General features: G+C 41.6%; 1 protein-coding gene across 1 annotated transcript in view; it reads right to left on the bottom strand.

Annotated features, from left to right (window-relative positions):
- Nucleotides 1–23,261, bottom strand: part of LOC104912423 (inaD-like protein) — a 68,313-nt gene that overhangs the window by 11,656 nt on the left and 33,396 nt on the right. Inside the window, exons 8-13 of the mRNA XM_010716055.3 lie at nt 19,794–19,885; nt 12,497–12,569; nt 9,226–9,318; nt 5,152–5,223; nt 4,563–4,680; nt 3,991–4,124 (exon numbers count right to left, since the gene is read on the bottom strand). Coding sequence (XP_010714357.1) covers nt 3,991–4,124; nt 4,563–4,680; nt 5,152–5,223; nt 9,226–9,318; nt 12,497–12,569; nt 19,794–19,885 — 582 coding nt within the window. The remainder of the gene's footprint in view (nt 1–3,990; nt 4,125–4,562; nt 4,681–5,151; nt 5,224–9,225; nt 9,319–12,496; nt 12,570–19,793; nt 19,886–23,261) is intronic.

Below are 23,261 nucleotides of genomic sequence, written 5' to 3'. Positions count from 1 at the left end.
TTAGGTTACTAGTCCTATAACACATTTTTCCAATTTATATTCCATCTTCAGCACTGAATTGTGGCTTTAAGCCCCACCTGAGCCTGCACCTCACTCTGCACACTCCTCCTTTCCTATGGTTTTCTAACTCAGCCTGAGGGGAATGTCCATGCACCAGCCTCCATCAGCCCCAAATGCCCTGTGACATGTCTGAGCACCTTCATCGCCCAGGCAGCACACAGAGCCATAACTACGAGTTATCAACTTGACCATTTCTTAATAACGCAGCTGGAAGCAGAACAGTGCTCTCACCTACCTGTTTTTATCTTAGAGTAATGTTTTTTCCATATGCTGCCAAGATTAAAGTCCTTTTTAATTGACAATTTAATTTATATAAAATCATAGAATCATTAAGTGTGGAAAAGACCACAAGGATCATCAAGTCCCACCATCAACCCCTCACCCATGCCCACTAAGGGAAAATTTCACGGCAAGTTGCTCACTGGCCCCGACATGGCAGCATTCACCCACTCTGGGATGACAATGGGGTTAGGATCAATTAGTTCCACACGCAATATGGAGGCGTACAGAGACAGCTTTCTTAAATGAACCCTCAATTCTCTGAAAAAAGAAAAAAAGCAGAATAACTAAGGAGCATTTCCTAACATGCCATTTCTGACCACAGGCCCCAGAGTGGGACTGCCCCAGCTCAGAGCCCTGCTTTGCTGGCCCAAAGCTGGAGGCCTGCCCGGCGCTCCAAGCAGCACTGCACGAGGTCAGCCATGCTCCTGGGGCCTGAAGGCCTGTGTCCCATGGCTGGAGTGCCTCAGGCGCCCTGGGAGTGCTGGCAGCTGCCAAGTGACAGTGACACTCCTGTCAGGTTTATGGCTGCTATTTGCAGCAGTGGGACTGACAGGCTTTTATAAATCATTCAGCCAAGGGAGGGAGAGGGCAGGAGGGTGTCCTGGGGAGCCGCATTTGAGCCCCAAACCTCATTTTGGGATGTATTTTTCTTTTCTTAGGGGGAAGTTTTGTTTTTGAATTCCCACTCAGAGTAACTTTTACAAGTTTTATAAGTTTGATTGGACTACAACCAAATAAAAGACGACTTCTCACAAATGGAAAGCCCTGTACTTCAGCCAGCTCTGCTCTGCAGTTTAATTGCTTTAAAGAGAGGCCATGTGTTGTGCTCTCTCAGGGGTAAAGGAGAAGGTGAAAGAAAAGACAGTGAAGGAAAAAATAATATAAAAACAAAACCAAAACCCCATCAACCCTCAGAATAGAAGGAAGCAGGATCCCCAGCAGCCTGGAACTTGACCCCATAAAGACAAATCCCCAGGACAATCCTTCCTTCCTCTTTTCTATGAGCACATCCCTCCAGCTGATGCTCCACTGCTCTCTTCTAAACACGCAGTCATAACCCTTCGTGGTAAATACATGCAACTCAAAAGGTTTTGCAGGTTTAATGGGATGGTCATCTTCTCAACAGTAAAACATTTTACAGGGGTTGAGCTATCACTTTCAACCTCCCAAACAACTCAATCTTCCTGCTCACAGGCTGTATTTTTCAAGTCGCTACTTGATGACTTTTGATGAAATTCTTAAGGTTATGGCTTAAAAGCCATATTCCGTGTTTCGTTCTGATGTGCCCCTTTTGCAGGCTGCCACGTTTATTATTCCAAAAGCTGGAACTGTTTAAAATAGATCCAGAACATTCTGAAGTGAGCTGTCCTATCACATATGAACTGCTGTTGTGCATCAGTGCTGACTACCAGTAGTCAGTTATGCATTTTTAGATTGAGTGCATTTGAAAACCACAGCCTCTCTTTGTCCCCAGCACCGACAAATGACTGGAGCTGGGTCTCCTCATCCTCCAGCAGCTGCTTGCACACCTGTACAGGTATGAAATAAAGATACTCCAGTGGAGAAGGAGTAAGACACAGGTGTCTGTGTCTTGTTTTCTCACAAAAGAGGAAGGCAGAACAAATTTCTGCAGTTGTGCAGCAGACACAGGCATCAGCCCCACGGACTTGCCACTACTCTGCCCTCTGCCTCCAGTGGAACACGTTTCCATGGCCCTGTCGTGGCATCTCATCTCTGTGGTCTGTGTGCACTGAAGCGTAGGAGCATGAAAGACAGCAAATCCCTCCTTCACGCCTCCAGAAATAAGCTCTGAGAGGTTCTATTCCCATTCTGACTCCAATTTGACAATTCCCATTTCAAAAAGTACCTTTATGAACAAACAAACAAACCTCAAGCAAACCCCAAACTACTGAAACTTATTACAGCTCAGTATTAACTTCATTGCACTGGAAAAAACTGTGAGTCTTGGGTATACAATTTCTGTCACATGACTGGACCTTTGGAAGTGATGAACTTCCACAGCACTGCTGCATAAGCAGAGAAGCTTTAAGTCAGTTTATTTTGCCTATTTTGAAAGTGAAATACATCCCACCATTTAAACGATGGAGAAAAAGAAGAAAAAAATAGATCGCTCAGCATCAATTATCTGTTTTGTTGTATTTCTACTCTAGTCCAAGAAACCCAACCAGAACATTTCTTAGTCTTGATTATCATCTTCTTTTACCTCTTAACCTCTCTCCATTCTGTTATATAAATTATTTCAGATATTTATCAAAGCTTTTTGACTTCATGGCAAGAATAACCCACACCAAATCTCAAAATAATTTGGGAGAGACTGGCAGTACAGAACAGTGATGTTGATCCTACACCATCACACATCCCTGGCAGCCTGTTTTGAGAACAGTTTGCAGGGACTCATTTTGGGAGGTCTTATAATGTAAGAATGAGAAACGTTGGAACTCAGACGTCTCTCCCCCATGAGTTTCACATTTACTGCATAGACCTCTTAAATAAAAACTCCTACAAAGACACTTTAATGATTATGTAATGAAAGCACAAAACTTAACCAAAACCACTTACTTAATTTGAAACTTTTGCATTTTTCTCATCTGCTCTGTAAAGAAGGTATTTGTAATTTTCATTTATTTATATGAAAATCTCATGAAAGACACGTACCAGATTGTGTCTGACAGACTGCCACGTATTACTTCCAAATTCCAGTTAAATGAAAAAAGCAGAGAGATGATTCATGCTGAAACTCCTATTTGAATTTACTCAGCACTGAGGAGCTAGATAAAAAAGAGACTAGATACAAAACGGTGCATTGCTGGACAGAGTGAAAATTGTATAGGCTGATTTAACCTTCAGAGTAACTCAGATCTATCTCCATGTGAAACAGTAATTCATTTGGTCTCCACGTAGTCAGAGACTTAGATAAGTGGGATGGCAAGCTGAACCTTTTCCAATTTCAGCTTTCATGCTGTAGAAGATACAGCCTACGATTTGCAAAAATAAAATGACTTTATTCCTTACACTTGCTTTTTCCCTTGATCTGGAAAAAGATTATTGCATTGCAACTATTTAAAATCTGTGCCTGCTGACACTCAAAGCATATTATTATTTAACGATCAACCAACATGATATTTTGGGGAACAGTTGCAGATAACAAAGCGGGTCTATTGTCCCAAATCTCTCTGTGTCGTGGGATTCAGAAGAACCCAATAAAGACCCTCTGAAACAGACACGTTTACTGAAAGGAATGAACGTGACATTTAAAACTAAGCTATTTAAAAATACAGCATCTCCTAAATGGAGAGAGGAATCAAAACATCAACAGCAGAGGCAGAAATAGGTTTAGCGTAACTAACTTGCTGAGTTTACATTTGAACTGTTATATTTTAAAATAGACGAAGACAATTTCTTTTCTTGAACAGCATAGCCAAGGTCAGATTAAGCTTGAAGACACAGAATTACTACAGAAAACAATAGATAGAAGGCAAAGTCATCAATGTGATTCCGAAGATTGCAGTTTCTAGTTTCTCCTCCACATACTGACCAATTCATGAGGCTATTAAGAGACTAATGGCATAGTTTCTTTACCTCTTATTAGTTAGCAGGGACAATAATATATCAGTTCAACCAGCTCACCAGTGGAGTGTCTTTCCCTCCAACAATGCTGAGTCCAAGTCCTGATCGACCCTTAGATATCTCTATAGTCATCTCCTGTCCAGGAACAATAGGACATGTCGCTGGATCCACAGGCAATGGAGGTGGTAAGACATCTAAGAATGCAAAAGGCAAACGAATAAGTCACACTATCAGACAAGAGAAAATAAAACAATTTAAGTAGTCATATGACAGCAACTAGTTAAACTCTCTTGTTTTGCTCTTCATTCAATCTAAGCCAACCTTGAAGATTATGGCGAGTCACTTTTCAAGTCTCGAAATTAGAACAACTCCAGCTCTAGGAGTAAATGTTCAGAGAATATGTCTGGGAGGACATTTAATTCAGATATGATCTATACAACTCAGATAACAATAGCAAAGTGTATTCCAGTCAGGGTATATAAAGCTATTTCCCAACACTATAGAAATGCCAGGATGTCTCAGATTATCTTTATTTTCATTAAAAAAAATGAGTAACACCTTCAAAATCTTGGATTAGGTATTAAATACATACAATATCACTGAAAAAAAAAAAAACAAAAAATATTTCGTACTGCGGTTTGTGATTTCTGTGTCTGGAGAGAGATAAGTTGGTGCTGACACCAGGGATATCTCCTGCAAGTTGGCTGGTACTTTTGCCGAAGATTTGGATTGTTTCATCTGTTTAAGGACCTAAAAGTGAAGCACAGTGGAAGCACAAGAAATCAGTTATCAAACACAGAAATGCACGTTAAGGACCAGATGTCTCCATGATTAGCATGTCCTACTAAATCCACCAAGTCAACAGGAAACATAATAAGCATAGGTGATGAACTGAAAACATTCAATTTAAAAATAAATGACAAATCAGAAAGACTGGATAACTGCGCTTCCAGCAATGTTTGTGTAGGAAGCTTGTGTGAACAGAACTTCACCCTTCTCAGTGGTGCCTCTCATGCCAAATAACTGCTTTGTTTATTTGAACAAAGAACATTCCTGACATTAGCCTGTCTGACTATTCCAATGTACTGAAGGAGAAGGAAATTATTTTTCAAGTCCCATCTCTCTCAAAAATTATTTTTGTATTTCTCCAGTTACCCCTCGTCCCCCCAAAAATCACACAATCTATGGCTAAATCCAGCTCTCTAACATAAATACACCTACATTTTCTGGGAGCTGCTCCTCTACTTCCAACTGATCCACCAACACCGGTTTGTCAGCTTTATACTTCACATCCTAAGAAGTCAAAAAAGAAAGCAAGGTGTAATTGAAAATGTAATATTATCTTAAATACAGTATCTTCCAAAGCCAGAAATGGCTATTCTGGTTAAATACAGTGACATTTCATCATCACTGGTGCACACTTTTAGTGCACACAGCTGAAGTCCAGAAGTTAGAGAAGTTACTTAGAAAAGAATTAAGAATTACTAGAAATTACTGTGAATACAGAGATTAACAAGAATTACTAAAAATGCATAACATTTTTGAAGTGGATTTTCTGGGAAGGGATTATCCTGCATTGTTTATATTGTTCCTGAAAAACATGGAACTAGAAAGGAGATGGAAGTACATTCTGTGGAGTGATGGGATCAGCCAATCCCATGTGATATGGAAACACACAGGTACAGACCATACAGTGCCTATAGCTGAAAGGAACTCAAAATGATCTGTTCTCTCTTTTTTTTTTAATTGCTTCTCAGTACAGAACAGAACATACTGCTTGTACTTAAATAAAGCAACTGCTTACAATGCATAAAGCATGTCTCAAATGGAATGTCTCAAACAATGGCACAATCACAGGCACCACTTGTATCCTAATTTCTTTCCACACTCTTTCAGTACACTAAGGAACATTTTTTCTTCTCCAAGTGTCTCCAGATAATTACAGTGTCCTCCCTTTGTTATTTCTGTGCCAAGCCTGGGCCACTTTGATCACAGCATTAGATTTGGTTATCTTACCTCACATTAAAAGCACTGATAAACAAATTTTCTGAAAAGCTGAATACTAACTTCAAAAGACAGAGATATTCTGCAGCTCAAAAGAATTTCTAATTAAGATGACAATTCATACATAAAATAAATCAAATTTTAGGTTACCAAGCTTGGAAATACTGGCCTTGTTTCCTGTTGCCATATTACATTTAACCACTCCAAGCCCCATAGGCTCGACTCCTGATTTTTTTTCTTGCTGTGCTCATACAACAGAAACTGTTACCCAAAGGGATAATAAAAAAAAGTGAGGAAGACTGATCTTAATCTCATGTTATCAGGAGTATTGGGAGAGAAGTGGGAAGATTGCTTTGTCACTTAATGAGAGATTGTTTTAATGAGCAATACAAAATAATTCCATACTTCTCTTTTCCATTCTGATACACAACTAAAATGTGAAACTTCATCTTTAAAACCCTCTAATCCTCTCCACTAAAGCTCAGACTATGCTGGAGGCATCTGGACAAAATGAAGAAATTTACAGCCACTCCAACACTGCACTGCACACTCAGCAATTGCCATAAGCCTGTGACCCAGCTGGCTTAGTGGAATTCATTTTCCCAGCTACATTCAGAAGCATTCTTACAAAGCTCCTCCTCTTTGTTAGTGCATCAAGAACACCTTTTCTGTTTGTCTCAAGGACAGACTGCTGTTCAAGTTCAGATCTTTAAGCAAAGTAAATCCACCCCCCCTCAGTGATTATCCCACCGGCAAGTGACGCACACGCTGCCAGGACATGAGATGTTTCAGAGCACATACAATGGCTGTTCAAGCCACTTTCACCTTCATAAAGCTAGAAGTTTTGAGAATCACCCCAGGCCCCATCTATTGATTCCCTCCAGCACCACCGTACAGAAAGCAGGAGGGCAGCAGTGCCCAGAGCACCATGGCCTGCTATCAGGACACCTCAAACAGCAGCTAATAAGCGTGCAAGCTTTGCCTAACGCTTCCATTGGCTCCAGTTCAGATACAAAGTTGTTTTCTCTCCCCTTCTTATCGTCCAAGTCTACAACAGTGTCCATTACATAACTTTAATAAGTATAAAGTGATGAAGTGACAACAAAAAGTATCTCGGGAGAGGCTGACAAATTTATCAGTTGCACAGGATGATAGGAATACTTTTTTTATTGCTGCTGTCGCTTGGTGAGACATCCTGTCTGTGCTCTGAGCTGCATGCACTTGCAGAAGATCTGCTGATAAGCACATACTTTCTGTTTACTCAGTGAACTTGATCTCACATGTTGACTTTTACATTCCTGATTTATCCTGACATAAGACTGAGAAATTCAATAACAATGGTGAAGCAGCATCAGCTCCAGTAGCAGCCATCAATCTATGAAAAACAAGGCACTGTTTTCTTTCGCCCCAACAGCCACTAAAAGATTGCAACAGAAGCCTCTCTTCCTCAAAACACCTCAAAATCTTGTGATGCAATTGCAGTGTTGAAGTCTTAATGCCACTATGACTCCGAACTCATATCCTGCTGCTCTGATGAGTCTGATGACAACCAAATTTTTTCAGCATTTATGAAAATAAGATGGGCTTTCTAGAAATATTTGTCATGTAATTTGAAAATCTGACATTCAGAAGCTTGTCTTCAGTAATTTCATCCATTTATGCTTTCAAATTAAGGGTTGGCCCAACTAAAGCCACAAGGTACTGAGCAGTCTCATTCACAGGCATTCAAACACTTGTCTAGACCTACCTCCCAGTCCTCAAGTTTTGGTATCTATTTGTTAAACGGAAAAAAAATATATAAAAATCAATACATCACATCTAAGCAAAGTGCCGAGGAACAGAGGCAGAGCTGCGCAGCAGCACCAAGACTGGCCTCCTGGTCTTGCCAGTGACCCGGGGCAGCTTCCTTCCCTGCTGGGCCTCTCATTTCTATTCTTTCTTGCTTCATATCAAGCCTGAAAAGAAGCTGCCAATATTTTCTGTGCCGCCTGCTGTCCCAGTGGCATCTTACCTCCATGCCTATCTTGGGTTGCTGCACTTTTTTTCCATTTTTATTTTTTGTACTAAATTCATGTTCCCTCCATTATCTTTCAAAAAACTGCACAGCACCATATCCTACAAGAAGAGATTTTTTTTTTCCAATTTATTTTGCATCTTTTTTTCCACTTTAGTCCATAACCCATCATTTCTTTTTGCCAAGTTGACTAAGTGCAGCAATAAAAGCAAGTGAATTGCACCTACAAGTGAACATAAGAAAACTCTTGATTCATTTATATCTCAGCCCAAATGAGGACCTCTGAACAAAGCTAAGGAATATTTACATAAATAATTCAATTTATCCGCAATTCATTATGAACATGAACAAATTCATTTTAAAGTTGGTTAATTTTGATACTCAAATATTTACTTGTTATAGGACACTATAAATCTGTTCACCACATAAGAACATGGTGGAGCCAGAAGGAATTAGAAAAAAAAGTTAGGAAAACAAGTGTCAGTTTTCCATAGTGAAGGACTGCACATACAAACTGTGCACATAAAGCAAGTCTCAGAGGATGCTCTCCTTGCAAAAAGGGTGAGTGGACTGCTGGGAATAGATTGTCTCAGCACATTGTATGTACCTCTAAGTTAGTCACTTCTCAGCACGTAGTTTTCCATTTTAAACTTTCAACACAGAGTCCAAAGAAGAGATTAAAACTGAACCCTGAAGGACTTTCAGATGTCTCATAATGCACAATCCTGACATACTAAACAACAGCAACAAAAACCTATCTGTATCAATGAGAAGTTCAGTATTTATTACAGTGCATACTGACAGTAACACATTAAATCAGAAGTTATGGGCTCAATGCACAAATTACTGATAGTAACTCTATAACTATGTTATTCAGGAGGCAAGACCAGATTATGATAACAGCCATTTTGGCCTTAGAATTTATGAAGCTATGAATATAAATAAGAAAATGATTTACAGACCATATATTTGTCACACATGGATAGCAAGAGTGGAAACCAAACCCCCTAACAGAGAAAGAGCTCCAGAGACAGCCAGAACACTACATACAAATACTTATTTCAATATTTTAACAAATTATACTGAAGTCACAACTCATGAAAACATGCAATGAAACATACGCTATGTATGTAAAGCGAAAGATTTGATTCTGCTCTTACACATATTGGATATTATTCTACAAAAGTGTGCTGTAACACTCCAACCCAAAGGCAGATAAAAAAACCGAAACAATTCTAAGCTGTGGTTGTTACTGAGTATTGATTTAAGTTGCTTACAGCTTTGTTGGGCTCCTCATCAGACAGGCTTTTCATGACAACGTCCAAGCTTGGGTCTTCTTCACTGCTTGGGGTCTCAGTGCAGCCGTGATCCTGGTAGAAAGGAATGAAAGCAGTCTTTAAACAGAGCTACGAACCCCCATTACAGCTAAATTAAAAAAAAATGCCAATGTTGCCTTTCTTTTTGTTTTTCTAAACAAGTAGCAGCATGAAAAAAAAAAATCCACAATTAAAGCATCCTAATGTCAGAAGACAAATAAGCGATAGAGGTTTTGAAAGACAGACCTCAGTCTGCACTCAGCCAGCCCCAAGTACAATGAGGTAGTCTGATAGCAGCACCCAGCAGCAGATCTGGGTCAACATTCAAGGCCAGATCAACCTGGAAGCTTCCTCCAGACCACTGGAGAGGGGACGAGTTTCCCAAATGCTCAGTGTGCTGAAGGAATCCCACTGATCCTTCCTGCCTGCTGAGCGGGTTGGCAGCATCAGGACCAAGTGCTCTGCCCTGGAGGAATCGCCAAGGCCAAAGTCTCTCTACTCAGGGCACGTGGGCACCATGCTCAGCAGGCTTTAGCCTGGAGCACTGTCCTCCACCTGAAGAGCAAATGTCACCTCAGGATTCAATTATTTCTGCGCATCGCTGAGAGAATACTGAGAAGAGCATTCAGAGACAGCTGACGGAGAATGAATGAGTGAAATTAATGGGGAAAATACTGATGTTGTTAGGCCCAAGATGTGCTCCTGAAGCTCCTCCTGCATAGTCTCTGGCTTTCAAAAAATCATAGAATGGCTTGGGTTGGAAGGCACCTCAAGGATCATCAAGTATCGACCCCTGTGGCTCGGGGCCACAGGGCTGCTAGCTGCTAGATCAACTACTAGAGCAGGTTGTCCAGGGCCCCATCCACCTGGCCTTGAACACCTCCAGGGATGGAGCATCCACAACCTCTGGGCAACCTGTTCCAACACCTCACCACTCTCTCAGTCAAAAACATGCCCCTGACATCCAATCTAAATCTCCTGTCCTCTAGTTTAAAACCATTCCCCCTTGTCCTATCACTATCTACCTGCATAAAAAGTCATTTTCCCCTCATGTTTGTAAACTCCCCTTAAATACTGGAAGGCTATGAACACGTGCTGCACACATGCACTGCATCCAAGGTGTAACAGGTTTCTCTCTTTCTGAAGAGACCTCCGCCCCGTTCAGAACTGCAGCACAACATCTTGTACCACCAACTGAACGGATTACGGACGCAGCAGCTTTCTGATGGATGAAACATTTTGAAAACTGATCTTTGAGAGCAATGAATAACGTACTTTGCTTTTGGGAGTATGCCCACAGCATTACACCACAATGTAGTCTTATCTCGTCTTTCATGCAATGAAAGGTTTATTTTAAGACTTATTTACTATTTTGCATTTTTCATATTAGAATGCCTTAATGAATACAAAGAAAAGATGAAGAACAGTATATGGTACCTATGGCTCCCTGATACACATAACATTAGTTATGTTATTTAAGATGATCTGATTAGATTCACATTCAGCCTATGATAAATATTTACTGTGTATTTCAAGATACAAAAGCACAGTCAGGCTTTTTTAAGACACAAACAGCTGACAAAAGAAAGCATTGTCAAATTCTATGCAACGAGAGTGTCTTTGGGGTACATTTATTTCATTGAATAAAAAATGCCAAACTGAAAGTAAAACACAACATTTACTTCTGAAAGCAGAGGAAACGCATATAGTAAGAGCTTGCCAGAAATGCACGAAGCTCTGCCCACGCACCCACCTTGAAAGGCAAACATTGCACATAAGACTGAGCTTTTTTGCTTCCACATGCTGGGAGAGTCTAATTACAGTCTTTTGGCCACAGAACAGCATGTGACTAAACAAAGCTTTGTGGTCCATCCCAAAGACACAAATATTGAACAAAGCCTGGAACAAATGCAGGTATTAAGGAGTCAACAAAAACGGAATGAACTCGGGCTCTGTTAATTGTAGAGTAATTTGCAATCCACCAGCTGCACCTGGAGCATTCTGCTTTGAAGTGGAAAGAAAAGCCAAAGCACTGCCCCAAAATGACTCAGATCCAAACAAAACCTGAGCAGCTCTCTCCCAGTACAGTGCAGCTCTGTGTCTGTATGGAAGCAGCCATTGGTGCTAATACAATCCAGAAAGCAATAGCAAACGTGGGACCAGGAAAAGCATCCAGCACTGCTGAGCATGGCCTGGTGCTGCAGGGACACAGTAATGCCCACTGAAGTATCAGGAGTTTAGTGCACCTGAATTTGTCAACTCAAGGCAAGACGAAACCCCAATTGAATTATACAGCATCTTTTGCTTTGTTAGTGCAAATAGAAATAGAATTAAAAAGCAACAGTAAGGCTAAACATGTGCTTTATCTATAAAATTTAGTTACACTGTATTGAGATGTCAAAATGATAATAATGGGGTGACACTGCAGGGATTCATGATGCACAAGGAAGCAATCAGCCTACACTGGGGCTGAGACAGCAAGAACAGTAAAGAAAAACACTGCTAACATTACCACGCTAAGGCAGTTTCTACACTGGAAGATTGCACGCTACAACAGAGCATGGAAGCTCCCTGCTCATCCAGCCCTCGCTTGCTTCTACAGCAGAAAAAATTGGTCAGGAAGGAGCAAGAGCAGCGCTGGGGCACAAGGTAGAGCTGTGGACCAATGCTCCCCATTCTGCTGGGATTGGTTCAAGATGCTCCTGGAATGGAGCCATGTATGCAGTGAACTCTTCACCACTCCTTGTTGTTGCTTACCCCTACTTCATTTCTAGTGCTGCATGCAGAACATTCGCAGGGAAACAGAACACAAAAAGTGTGAGATTTTCCCTGCAAAATATTTATATTCTGTAAGAGGATATCCATGCTCCAGATCAAGGACTGCTGCTTAGCCTGCAGAAAGGAGCAGGACAGGAGACAGCAAAGTTTTCATTCAGAGACATCTCCTCCTGCACAGCAATACCCTGATTAACAGACGTCATTACTGCACGCCGGTTCTTTCAGTAATGATGAGAACAATAAAAAAAAGAGATGGGGAAAACACACCTAGTAGGTCAAACTCTTATCCAATGCATTTTATGATCCAGGGTATAATTAGACAAGGTGCTTGAATTTATAATGAACTGGTAATGATGATTAATCTATCTAATTAAGCAACCCCAGATTAAAACAATAACATCAATCCCCCAAATGAAAAACAGCAACAGAACAAGTCCCAACCCACAAACCTTACCTCAATAGAAGGGTGGGTGCTGGTAGGCAATGGGAAAGGAGTAACAGCCATCTGATTGACTGCATCTTCATTTCTGTACAACAAACAAACAAACAAACAACTTATTACAAGGTAAATCACAACGGCCAAATGTTTCCTTTGAGTTGTTTTTGCTCATTAAGAAAACTTTATTTCTTGCATAAGAATTGCTTCTCATCAGAAGTTAGAGTCTAGAGGAGCATTTCATTTTTGCTTGTGTTCTTTGCTAGCATATAGATTACATCCCTTCTTGGGACCACAGAAGTTTCAGCTGGGAGATCCTGACACTGCAGTCTTTGGAAATCTAATTTAATGTGGATTATCAGAGGATGCAGCTGGAATTTATGGTCCCTACATATCAATAGGTGTGCTAATGCTCTGTTAGCCTCTTCTAATAATGTCTTTACTTGTTAACTACTTGTTTAGGCTGACCAACATTCGCGCTGCTTAAGCATTAAACCTTCTGCCAAAACAGACTGCTTTCCCTTTTTTTTTGTCTATACTTGCTGTGGTCTTTTCTAAAAGACTCAATACAAAAAGTCAGACAAGTTTTTACACGAAGAAGGGAAGACAAAACCTGACTTCCCTTATGAAAGAGAGCATTAATTTCCAAAGATGCTTATTACTTATGCATCTTCTGCACTGACAGGACAACATCTGATTAACTTTCAAAATCCTTTCTTATTCAAGACCATTCTGCCTTGCTAATGTTCGACCAGCATGTGCTTAAAAACGCTTTATAGAAATGCCTGAAAAAAAAAAGAAGTGTCATTTTATCTCTCAAGAGTTAAATTCATGAAGCTTGCACGTTCTGATTACTGCAAGTCAATGCCATAAATCAATAGCTCTCAGCAGAGCAGCGTATGGGAAATTCAATCACAGGCATTTGACATGATAAATCCTACAGGCAAACGCTGGCGAATTAATTTACTTATCTTCAACCAACCAGCCACACAATTCAAAGGGATCCGCTCTGTGTTGCTCAGCTCTGTATGGGCTCCCAGCTCTCCTCCTGGCCCTGCTCAAAGGCTGCACCACGAGCAGAACCAGGCCCGGGGTGCACACACACGTGCTCAGGGCCATGCAGAAAGCTGAGCAACACCCAGAATGAAGCCCTTGAATTTCATAAGCATTTCAGAGTCTCCAAGTTCACCTTGCTCCGTAAAGCACATTAGGCAAGGATATTTTTCTTTCTCTTATGTTTCGGTGACATCAACCTAATGATATCGCTGTTCTAAGCCATAAGAATAAAGCAGCAAACGTAAGGTGTCTATGAGACCAAGCAATTATTGAACCGTACAAATTTTTCTGACAGCACTTTATTTGGAGGACAAACTGGGAAAACCAACACTTCCCTAGCATTCAACACGGGCTACACAACTTGCAGTAAGCAGCAAAGTTGGAAATAACAAGGTACTATAAACCTGCGTGAGAAGTATCATTCTGAGAATTATTAGACATAAGCTTCACGATCTGCATGACAAAGGAGAATGTAATTAATACAAAATTTGTATATATACACAACGTTTTTTGGTATTTTTCTTCCCCCCTCATTGCTGGGATAACATTTTTTTGCAGCTTTAAGTGGATGGCCAATTTTATTCCAAGCAATGACAAAACCCCTTACAGTCATCATTCCTCTGGAAGGGAAAAAAAAAAAAAAGAAAAGACAAAAATTAAAAAAAAAAAAAAGAAAAAGAAAGGTTACAAAATATCTCAACTTGTAATCTCCCCCTGCTAGGGCTCCTCATATTTAAATACTTTAATGCTGCTTCAAAGGAGAATGCTTCAAAGCTGAATCAAAGAGTGAATGTATTTTAAAGCGACGGAGCTAATAATAAATTGCTCTTTCTGCTCTCCACTTCCCTAAGTGTCCTCAACTAAAACATGAATTTATTTACAACTAAAAGGAGCGATCGTTCCCTTTTGATGCTGGAGCAGACAGCTCAGACGTCTGAACATCACATTCAAATTACAGTAACTGCAAAAAGAACATTTGCTATATTTGCCAAGAGCTGCTGCTCAGGCGCTCCCCTCCGTTATCCACAGAAACAATAAACATCCCCTGCTCTCGTCCAGCCCTTACCCTGGTTTGTACAAAGCACCAGGCAGCAGCCCTCCCCTGCAGCTGTTTCTATTTCACCAACTCTGCATAAAGCAAATGGGGACAGAATTCAGCACCCCTTCCATAGATGCTTCCATTGCTTGTAGCCTCTGAGGACGAGCCTCTGAGTGACAACGGGGAGACCTGGCTGGAGGCTGAGCGCCCACACCATAAACACAGGAATGCACGGCTTTCCACATTGCAAAAGCAACCTTTTGGCAGCAATACCAAAGCAGGGCATGAGTAGCAAAGGCCCTGTAAAGGTTACAGAGCTCCTGCACTTACAGATTTACTTGCTCTATCTGCCGTATCTCACTGCATTTCTTTTCCTTCCAAGTCTAAGCGGAACCCCTGAGCGTTCCTTGTCCATCCTCAATGCCCAATAGAACTCAGGTTTTGCTTCACCTGATTGCATCTCTGCTGAAAGCTTTCCTTCTAAAGACAATAACCTGCAGCCAGAGCCTCAGCCAAATTCAGGTTAATTTGCTCAGAGGATGAACATATTTGTAATTGTTGCATTCAGGTTCCCCACCTTCATTTGAAAACATTTTCTTTTTTTCTACTGGAATGACTCGTGTTTTTCTTGGTTTGTGATGGTGTAGCTCACTGCTACAGGGTGCTAAAATACTTGTTAAGCACACTGAATGGCATTCATCTCCTGTCTGAAGCTGAGCATCTCATTCGAGATATCATCCACACTTCCTAAATAGCCAGTGTTAAACAAAACCAACCCCAAGCCAGATGCACTCCAAAGGGCAAGCCAGCTGAGCAGGCTGGGAAGAACTGAACCCTTCTCTGATGGTTCCTGACAGCTGCTGTCTAACAGAAGTCCAGGTGATTCCCTGACGTCCAAACAAAGGGAGATATCCTCCTCCCCAGCTAACTTAAGCTCCATAGTTTGTCAGCTCTTAAAATGACCATTTCACAAAAGCTTGAAGCTGGTTGTGAATGCTGTTCACAAGTACAAAGAATGCCTAGAACTGGGAAAAACAAAAACAAACAAACAAACAAAAACCCACAAAAAAACAACCCAAAAACCCCAATAACTTTGCATTAAGACATCTTAGTTAGAAGAGATCTGAAGAGCAAGTGAGGGGAATGATGCTCGTCCAGCAGTGTCAGGACTCCCTCTGGTTGTGACAGCTGTGTGCACACAGACATGTAAGTTAATGAAAACCTAGATCACCCACATCCTACTTGTTCAAGAAAGAAAACAGAAATCAGTCTGAGGTCCCATCTTGTGTTGCCTTTGTTTTCCTCCAGGAATCATCTCTTCGGAAAAAGAAGAGTTGAAGACTGAAGACGCGCAAAATTCTCCCTTCAGCTGGGTCAAGGCAAGATGTTTGCACTGTGCATCATCTTGGCTCAGTGACCAAGTGGCAGCGATGACTGTCACGCAGCCCTCACCTCAGCCATCCAAGGGCAGGCTGGATGGCCCTCTGAGTGGTCTGGTTTAGTAGGAGGTGTTCCTGCCTATAGCAGGGAGGTTGGAACCGGATGACCTTGAAGGTCCCTCCTTCCAAACCTTTCTTTTCTGTGATCCTCAGAGCAGAGATCTTTCCTTTGCACATCACTATAATAACAAGAGATTTGCCTTCACAACTACACCTAGAAGTGGAAGGAGGGAGAAAAGGACAGATTGGTGGACCTCCCTGAGAAACTCCAACCTCATCATCAGAAAGCAGTGACCAGGGGACAAATCCCTGCAGTGCAGGGGAACAACTCAGGACTGTTAACAGATTGTATTTAAGTAGGCAAAATTATACAGTACTTTACTCCGAAAGCATTTTCATCACAGCATAAGGAAAAAAGGTATACACACAGTCACAGAATTGAACACAATGGGATAATGGTCTGAAATCAGCGGTGTTCACTTTGATTCAAACATTCAAACTATATTTGATCTGCTTATTATACCAGCACTGAAGCACCAGCACAGATTAAAGGCAGTTAATTGAGCATGGACAAAACACCGAGTTTGCTGAATCATGGAATTCTTACTGCAGAAGAACTTTCTGATAGAAACTGGTTCTCCTACCCCAAATGCAAAATCTAATGGTTTTATTTTGCATCTTAAATGGATGAACATTTAACATGTGAACCAAAAATTCAAAGGACACAAAACCCATTCTATTTTGGGAAGTAGGGCATAGAGACTCCTACAAAAAGTGAGTCTCTGTGAGATGACTGCAGCCTGCATTTGCCACAGGAGCATGGAAGCTAACGTGGTGGCTATAGGACTGTGATCAGAAATGCCACTGGACACTGGGTCAGAGCAACACCTGAACAGAGCTGTTTCATCACATGAAGACCGTGCAGTGCTTGGGCATCTGGTTTGGCTGCCAGACTGGGTGAGCACGTTAAACATCTACAATTTATTCCTGTAGAAGGCTATGAAGCATGAGATGCACTGAATCTTAAAAAGAGGGAAAAAGTGACTAACTGCAGATCCTTTAGATGCTATTACAAACTTCTGTAATTAATGAGACCTCTGGGAACCGGTGCTGTGTTAAGACCTATATTTTGGAATCTGGTCAAAATCAACTCTTTTAAATAGCCATTGTCAGTTTAATTGAGGAAAGGATGCTCATAAAGCAGAGTGAGAAACCCTGAAATACAAAGGGACGGCTGCGATTCTCACAATACTTCTGCACTGTCTCATCAGCAAAAATTTCTGGAAAGTGTGAATACAATCATAACACCACCTGAGTATAAAAACAAATGCGTGAAGACTTTTACAGTGCAGACTGCAATTGGGTTTTTTTAATAGAAAGTCAAAAAGATTGAGGACACCTATTTTCCATGCCTCTCATCGACCCCTCCCTCCTTGCATCTCCAATAAAATCTATTCAATGACACGTATTACATTTCCCATAGAAAGTCTTTTATTTTTTTTTATTTTTTTTTACGCCCAGGATTTTCTGGGCTTCTTTTGTAACTGATTAGGAACTTGGTGAAAACATCCCCCTGCCCTGCAAGTGAACCAAAACATCAGGAATAGGAAACTCCTGACACAGTTTCCTGCTTCAAAGCAAAGCAGCAGCTTGCTTATCACAGAACATCCTTCATTTGAAGAAAGTAAGGCCCCAGGATACAGGAGAAAACACTTTTTAGTAATAGATAGTCCAGGAGTCACACCAGTTTTGCTTTCATGCCCTAGATCAGCTCACTAAAGCACTCAAGCAGGAACTTTTCAGCCTGCAAAATAACGAGTTTACGGAAAACTGATCTACTCAGGCCTTATGTTGTTGAAATCAGAATATGAATATCTTCATGAAGACCAGACCCAACTCCCTGTTAATTCCTGCAGCCTACATCACTCTGCTATGGTGAGCTGCGGCCTCTTCTCACCGTGTGTTCCAGAACGCAATTTAGCTTCTCAACGTTACAGGCCTTCTACCTTTACAAGGAAGAGGAATCAGTAACAGCACTCAAGAGGAAGAAAGCATTACTTCTGCTGCAAGGGCTCCTCCTTGTAATGAACGTAACGGTATCCTGCTCTTTCCACACCATTAAAGCTGAGGGGAACACATCTGAATCCAGCCAAGCAGCAAAGTGATCAGGAACGCTCTCAGCTGGCTGCACTCAGTGCTCTGCTCTCATCTGGAAAGCTGCAGCACGCATACATGGGAGAGATGGATGGAGACCCACGATGCCTGCAGCTCCTCACGTTTAGTAGAGCTGGCACCACAGTGCATTAAGTAGTGGCATTTCAGTACCTCCATTTTAGATTATAGTTTTAAAATGGTTTGATGAAGCAAGCAAAGACCTCTACCAAACTGCACCTTGGGCAAGACTTCTGCAATTGGCACAGCCTTGTGTTTATGCATTTGATCACACCCATCCACTTTGAGGTCTAAATTGTAGGAGTTGGAAGCATCAAGGCTCATAGAATATATTCACAAGAAAAACCTTCTCTCCTTAAATTTCAGTTTTAAGAGAGACAAGTTAGCTCTGGTGAAACTTTGATATCCTCCTCTTACTAAAAGCACTGTTTTTCCTTGCATTCTAGACAGTGCTCTAGTTACCAACAGCGTTCTCTCACAGGGAGAATTTCCTTTCACTGCTGTTTGAATGGCTGCTGGGGTCAAGTGAGCAGATTTGTCAGTTGTCAGTGTGCTCCAGTGCAAGGCAGAGAGCAGGGACAAGATGCACTTTCTTTGTAAGTGTAAAGACAAGCTTATAGCCTCAACAGCAGCATGTATGACAAGTTTTTTTTAAGTGCTAGAGAGAGCGACAAGAATTATCCAATGGTATTTCCAGTATCTATTAATTATGCCTGTCACAACAATTTTATGCTTTGAAATTCACTTCTATATACAGAACTTGGGAAAGGGGAAATATAGATAGAACTAATATTGTTTTCACTTCTTCCCATATCCATGGGAGACTCGAGCTAATGAGCACGCCCCACTGCAGCCCTGCAGAGCCTGACCCTCAGCAGGCAGCTGCTGCTTGGGGCAGCAGGGCAGACTCACCAGAAGCCCACACTCCCAGTGCTGCCTGACAGCACTAAATTGAGCCTCAGGTTTTGGTTTCATACGTTTTGCTTCTGCCTCTGGAGGTTCCATACCAGACACATTTTCCATATGCAATTAAGTAATGGTGAGTGAGTTGTTGTACATGACATTTAATTTTCAATAGCTGGGGAAAGTAACACGGGAGCTGCAGGCAAGACCATTAATCTCCTCTAGATCCTCTGTGCTGCCAAGTATAGCAACTCATTCTTCACCAAGCTAATGCTGCTCTTCCATCATTTCTGTGTATGCTGTATCAGACAGAGCAATGCGAGTAAATGTACACATTTATATGCATTCATCCACAGATTATTACATTGTTCACAGGTAAGCTGAGTATGAGCAAAGAATATAAAACAATATCAACTATTATGTATAGACTGGTGAGAAGACCGCAGTAATAAACTGGAATGGTTGAAATTGATGGTGCCAACAGAAGCCACTGCTGGAACAGCGGCATTCATGAGGGTCCAATATATTAATGTTGGACCTTCAGCAGTCCTGAGATGAATAGTCAAGGAAAACCTTCATTTCATTCCACAGAGAACTGAGCAAGTTCAGCAATTTCAGAACAGGCTGAGTAGGTCAGTTATATGTGCAGATATGTAACAGAACAGGCTGAAGTACGAACAAATGTTTTGATGAGAACTGTTCTTACCGTATGAAAACTAGCTTGACCTTTGATGGGGCAGTCTTAATTATTGCAGAAGCATTCTGATGACTTCTTCCATACAATATCTGATTGTTTATCTGTTCAAAGGAAACAAAAGTTTCATGTAAATGCAGTTCCAAAATAAGTATGCATAAGGCACAAGGACAAGGAAACAAGGTGCTAAGAAAATGTGGGTCGTGAAATACAAATCACAAACCTTCTGAGGCTTTTACAGACAGGAATACTGCAGAAGTACTGATAGATAAACTTACCTGCACAGTGCTGGAGAGACAGAAACACTGGTGTTGAGGCACTAAGAGCTCCTTTTGGGCACAGCTCAGCTGCAGAAACACCATATGACAAACACACAACAAAGGCTGTCACCATCAGCCAGCCACAGGAGGAGGATGAGCTGCAGTCTGCAGCTCAGAAGCAACACTAACACCTTCTCATCAGGTTTCTCATCGTTCCTTTTAAAAGGCAGGCACTAGTTAGATTTCAAGCTCAACCTCCTTCTCCTGCTGGTTCCAGGACGGACCACAGAATTGCACAGAATTGATTTTTAAGATATTACATTTTCAACATCATCGACTCTAATATAATCAAAGAAAAAAATCCACTGTATTAGCAGCAAAGCGTTCCACATTTTATTCTAGACCAATATGAAAGAGTAACCAGCGCAGAGCTAATTTAATGCTATTAGTGACCCACACCTCACCTGCAGATAACCAGCAGTTCAGGAATTAGACGAGACAGAAAGGATAATTTCAGAATAGACCGCATTACTTTTGCTGTGAGCAATCAAACACCTAACCACTGCAACAAACACCAGGTACTGCTTTGGATGTCATTTCTGAGCCAATTCTGCAGATTTCATGGGGAAACAGCACGGCCCTCAACACCCCCCCATGGCCTTCAACACTCCCCTGTCTGCAGGAGAATAGAAGCCCTTTCCCAATTTGAGGCAAATCAGGTGCCTGCTGTCTTCCATTGCCATGCTCGGCAAGTGGCACCTTGACAATCACAACAGTAGCTCCAAGATGAACCGAAAGCATACTTGGTATCCTATCTCAAAGACCACCCGTAGTGTAACATTCGAAGTGTTTCATTAACCTCCCAGCAGCTTGGTGCACGCTCATGACCCAGCCCCTGTCCCTGCCTGCTGGCGGCCTGGAGATGCTGACCTGACAGCAATGTGCAGCCACAAAGGCTGTAAGCAGAGCAGGAGGCAGCCAGATGTGCCACACCAAATGTAAATGAAGGAAAAGCTGTGCTGAGCACCATGGCAAAAAGGCTGTGCCAAGGAGGCCAACAAAACCCTCGAGGAGCCTCTCAGCTGCATCCTGATGGTTTTCAGGTTTAGAACTAAGCTGAACCAAACACGCAGGCAGGTGGGGAAGGAAGCATCCTTCCCCTACAGTGAGGATGAATGGATCAGTCTCCAATTCTGACAACTCAGACTGGAATAAACATGAAGGTAACACTGCTCCGTGGAAGAACAATTTTTACCTGCCTGCTACCAAACCCGAGGCAAAGCATTTCTTTACACGAGCAGCTATTCTGTTCCGGATGAAGAAGAAAACAATGTGAGTATGGAAACTAATTCAAGGCCACATTTCTATTTTGTTTAAAAAGAGACAAAAGATGACATTGAGATGAGTAGCATACATGACATAACTGTCAAAAAACCCTCACTGGGAGCATCTTGATGAATTAGTGCACCTTGGAGCTGCAGCAATCCCACACCCCCCAAAGTGAGCAGCCTTCTCCATGGAACCCTTCGTCTTTTCCTCCCACTTTTCCTTTACAACATAATATTTACATTCACATTTGATACACCAATGCTGCTTAAAACAATATGGATAATGGACCCCAGGAACAATTTACCAGCGATTACAGCAGGACTTCTCATTACTGGAAATGTTTGTGTTGGATTTAGGTTTTGTGTTCTTAGAAGAACTTTTCACCCAACGAAGAAACAACCTGCCTTGTGTCAGCAGTTCAATAACCAACGTGAGCACAAGAATCATATCCCCAGTGCCTGATTAGTCACATAGATTGACCTGCAAACAATTACCAGCCCGCGTCTGGCTCAGAACCTGGGGCACAAAGAATACCTGGGCTGAGCTTCACCTTCCTGCACGTTTAGTGATGTCATTTGTCCCAGTCCTCCAACAAAGTCATTTGCTGGGAATGCTGGATGCCTTACTAATTGTTTGTATTTAGTTACATTACCATCAATTTTTTGAAACAGCAGGCTTCTTCGATTAAAATTTATTCTCTTTACTCTGGCTAAATTAATGCTATTCAGTAGATACATCAAGTAGTCCAAAATTTAATTAGCTCTGAGCTAGGTCTGTAAGTTATAATTATTTAATTATACCAAAATGAAAGGGTAATCAAAGTAATATATCTCCACAAGGTTTTGGACTGTTTCACACAGCTATTACAGCCAGCCAAAAATATAACATTGTTATATTTTTATTTCTTTGTAAGGTCACTTTCTTTCACAAAGTATATCAGTGATACTCCAGGTTCAGATACCACAGGGAAGAGCAAAGCACAAAAGCTTCCTTAAATAAGACAAAAAGGGAACATCCAGGGTTTCAGCAGCAGCGCCATTTTAATCTTTCAAATTAAATGAAGGACCAACCAAAGGAGTGCTTCACGAGTCAAATGCTGTCTGTCTGAGCTTCACTTCTCTCTTTAAGATTAGAAAAGAATAACAAAGGTTTGACCAAACAAAAGAGAAAGCTGGGGGGAGACCTCATTGTGGCCTTCCGGTATTTCAAGGGAGTTTATAAACATGAGGGAAAACGACTTTTCATGCAGGTAGATAGTGATAGGACAAGGGGGAATGGTTTTAAACTAGAGGACAGGAGATTTAGATTGGATGTCAGGGGCATGTTTTTGACTGAGAGTGGTGAGGTGGTGAAAAAACAGGTTGCCCAGAGATGCTGTGGATGCTCCATCATTGGAGGCGTTCAGGACCAGGTTGGATGGGCCCTGGGCAGCCTGGTCTAATATCAGATATAGAGGTTGGTGGCCATGCCTGTAGTAGGGGGTTGGAACTTGGTGACCCTTGGGGTCCCTTCCAACCCGAGCCATTCGATGATTCTATGAAATGAGGTTGGACTTGATGATCTTTACGGGTTCCTTCCAACTTGGGATATGATTCTATGAAAAGGAACAAACAGATCTAAGCCTCAGCTCCTCGTTAAGTGCCTCTTTACATAACTTCATGGAAAGACAGGAGAGCAGAAAGAAATCCATGAGTGCACTACAGGTACAAGGTCAGATCAGGATGGAATTAAGTTCCATCCCTGATAAGCCCAGCACAGGCCTGCAGCAGGCTTTATCACATATCCCACGCACACAGCTTTGTTTTACAGTTTCACACACAAACACCCAAACTAAGAGAAAAACATTTTAAAAAAACCCCAATTGTTTGCTTCTCAAATTCTAACTTGCAGA

The sequence above is a fragment of the Meleagris gallopavo genome, chromosome 10 (genome assembly GCF_000146605.3).
Source record: "Meleagris gallopavo isolate NT-WF06-2002-E0010 breed Aviagen turkey brand Nicholas breeding stock chromosome 10, Turkey_5.1, whole genome shotgun sequence".
In the NCBI taxonomy this organism is placed as follows: Eukaryota; Metazoa; Chordata; class Aves; order Galliformes; family Phasianidae; genus Meleagris; species Meleagris gallopavo.
Note: the sequence above shows the minus strand (reverse complement) of the source record. Positions and strands in the feature narration are given on the sequence as shown.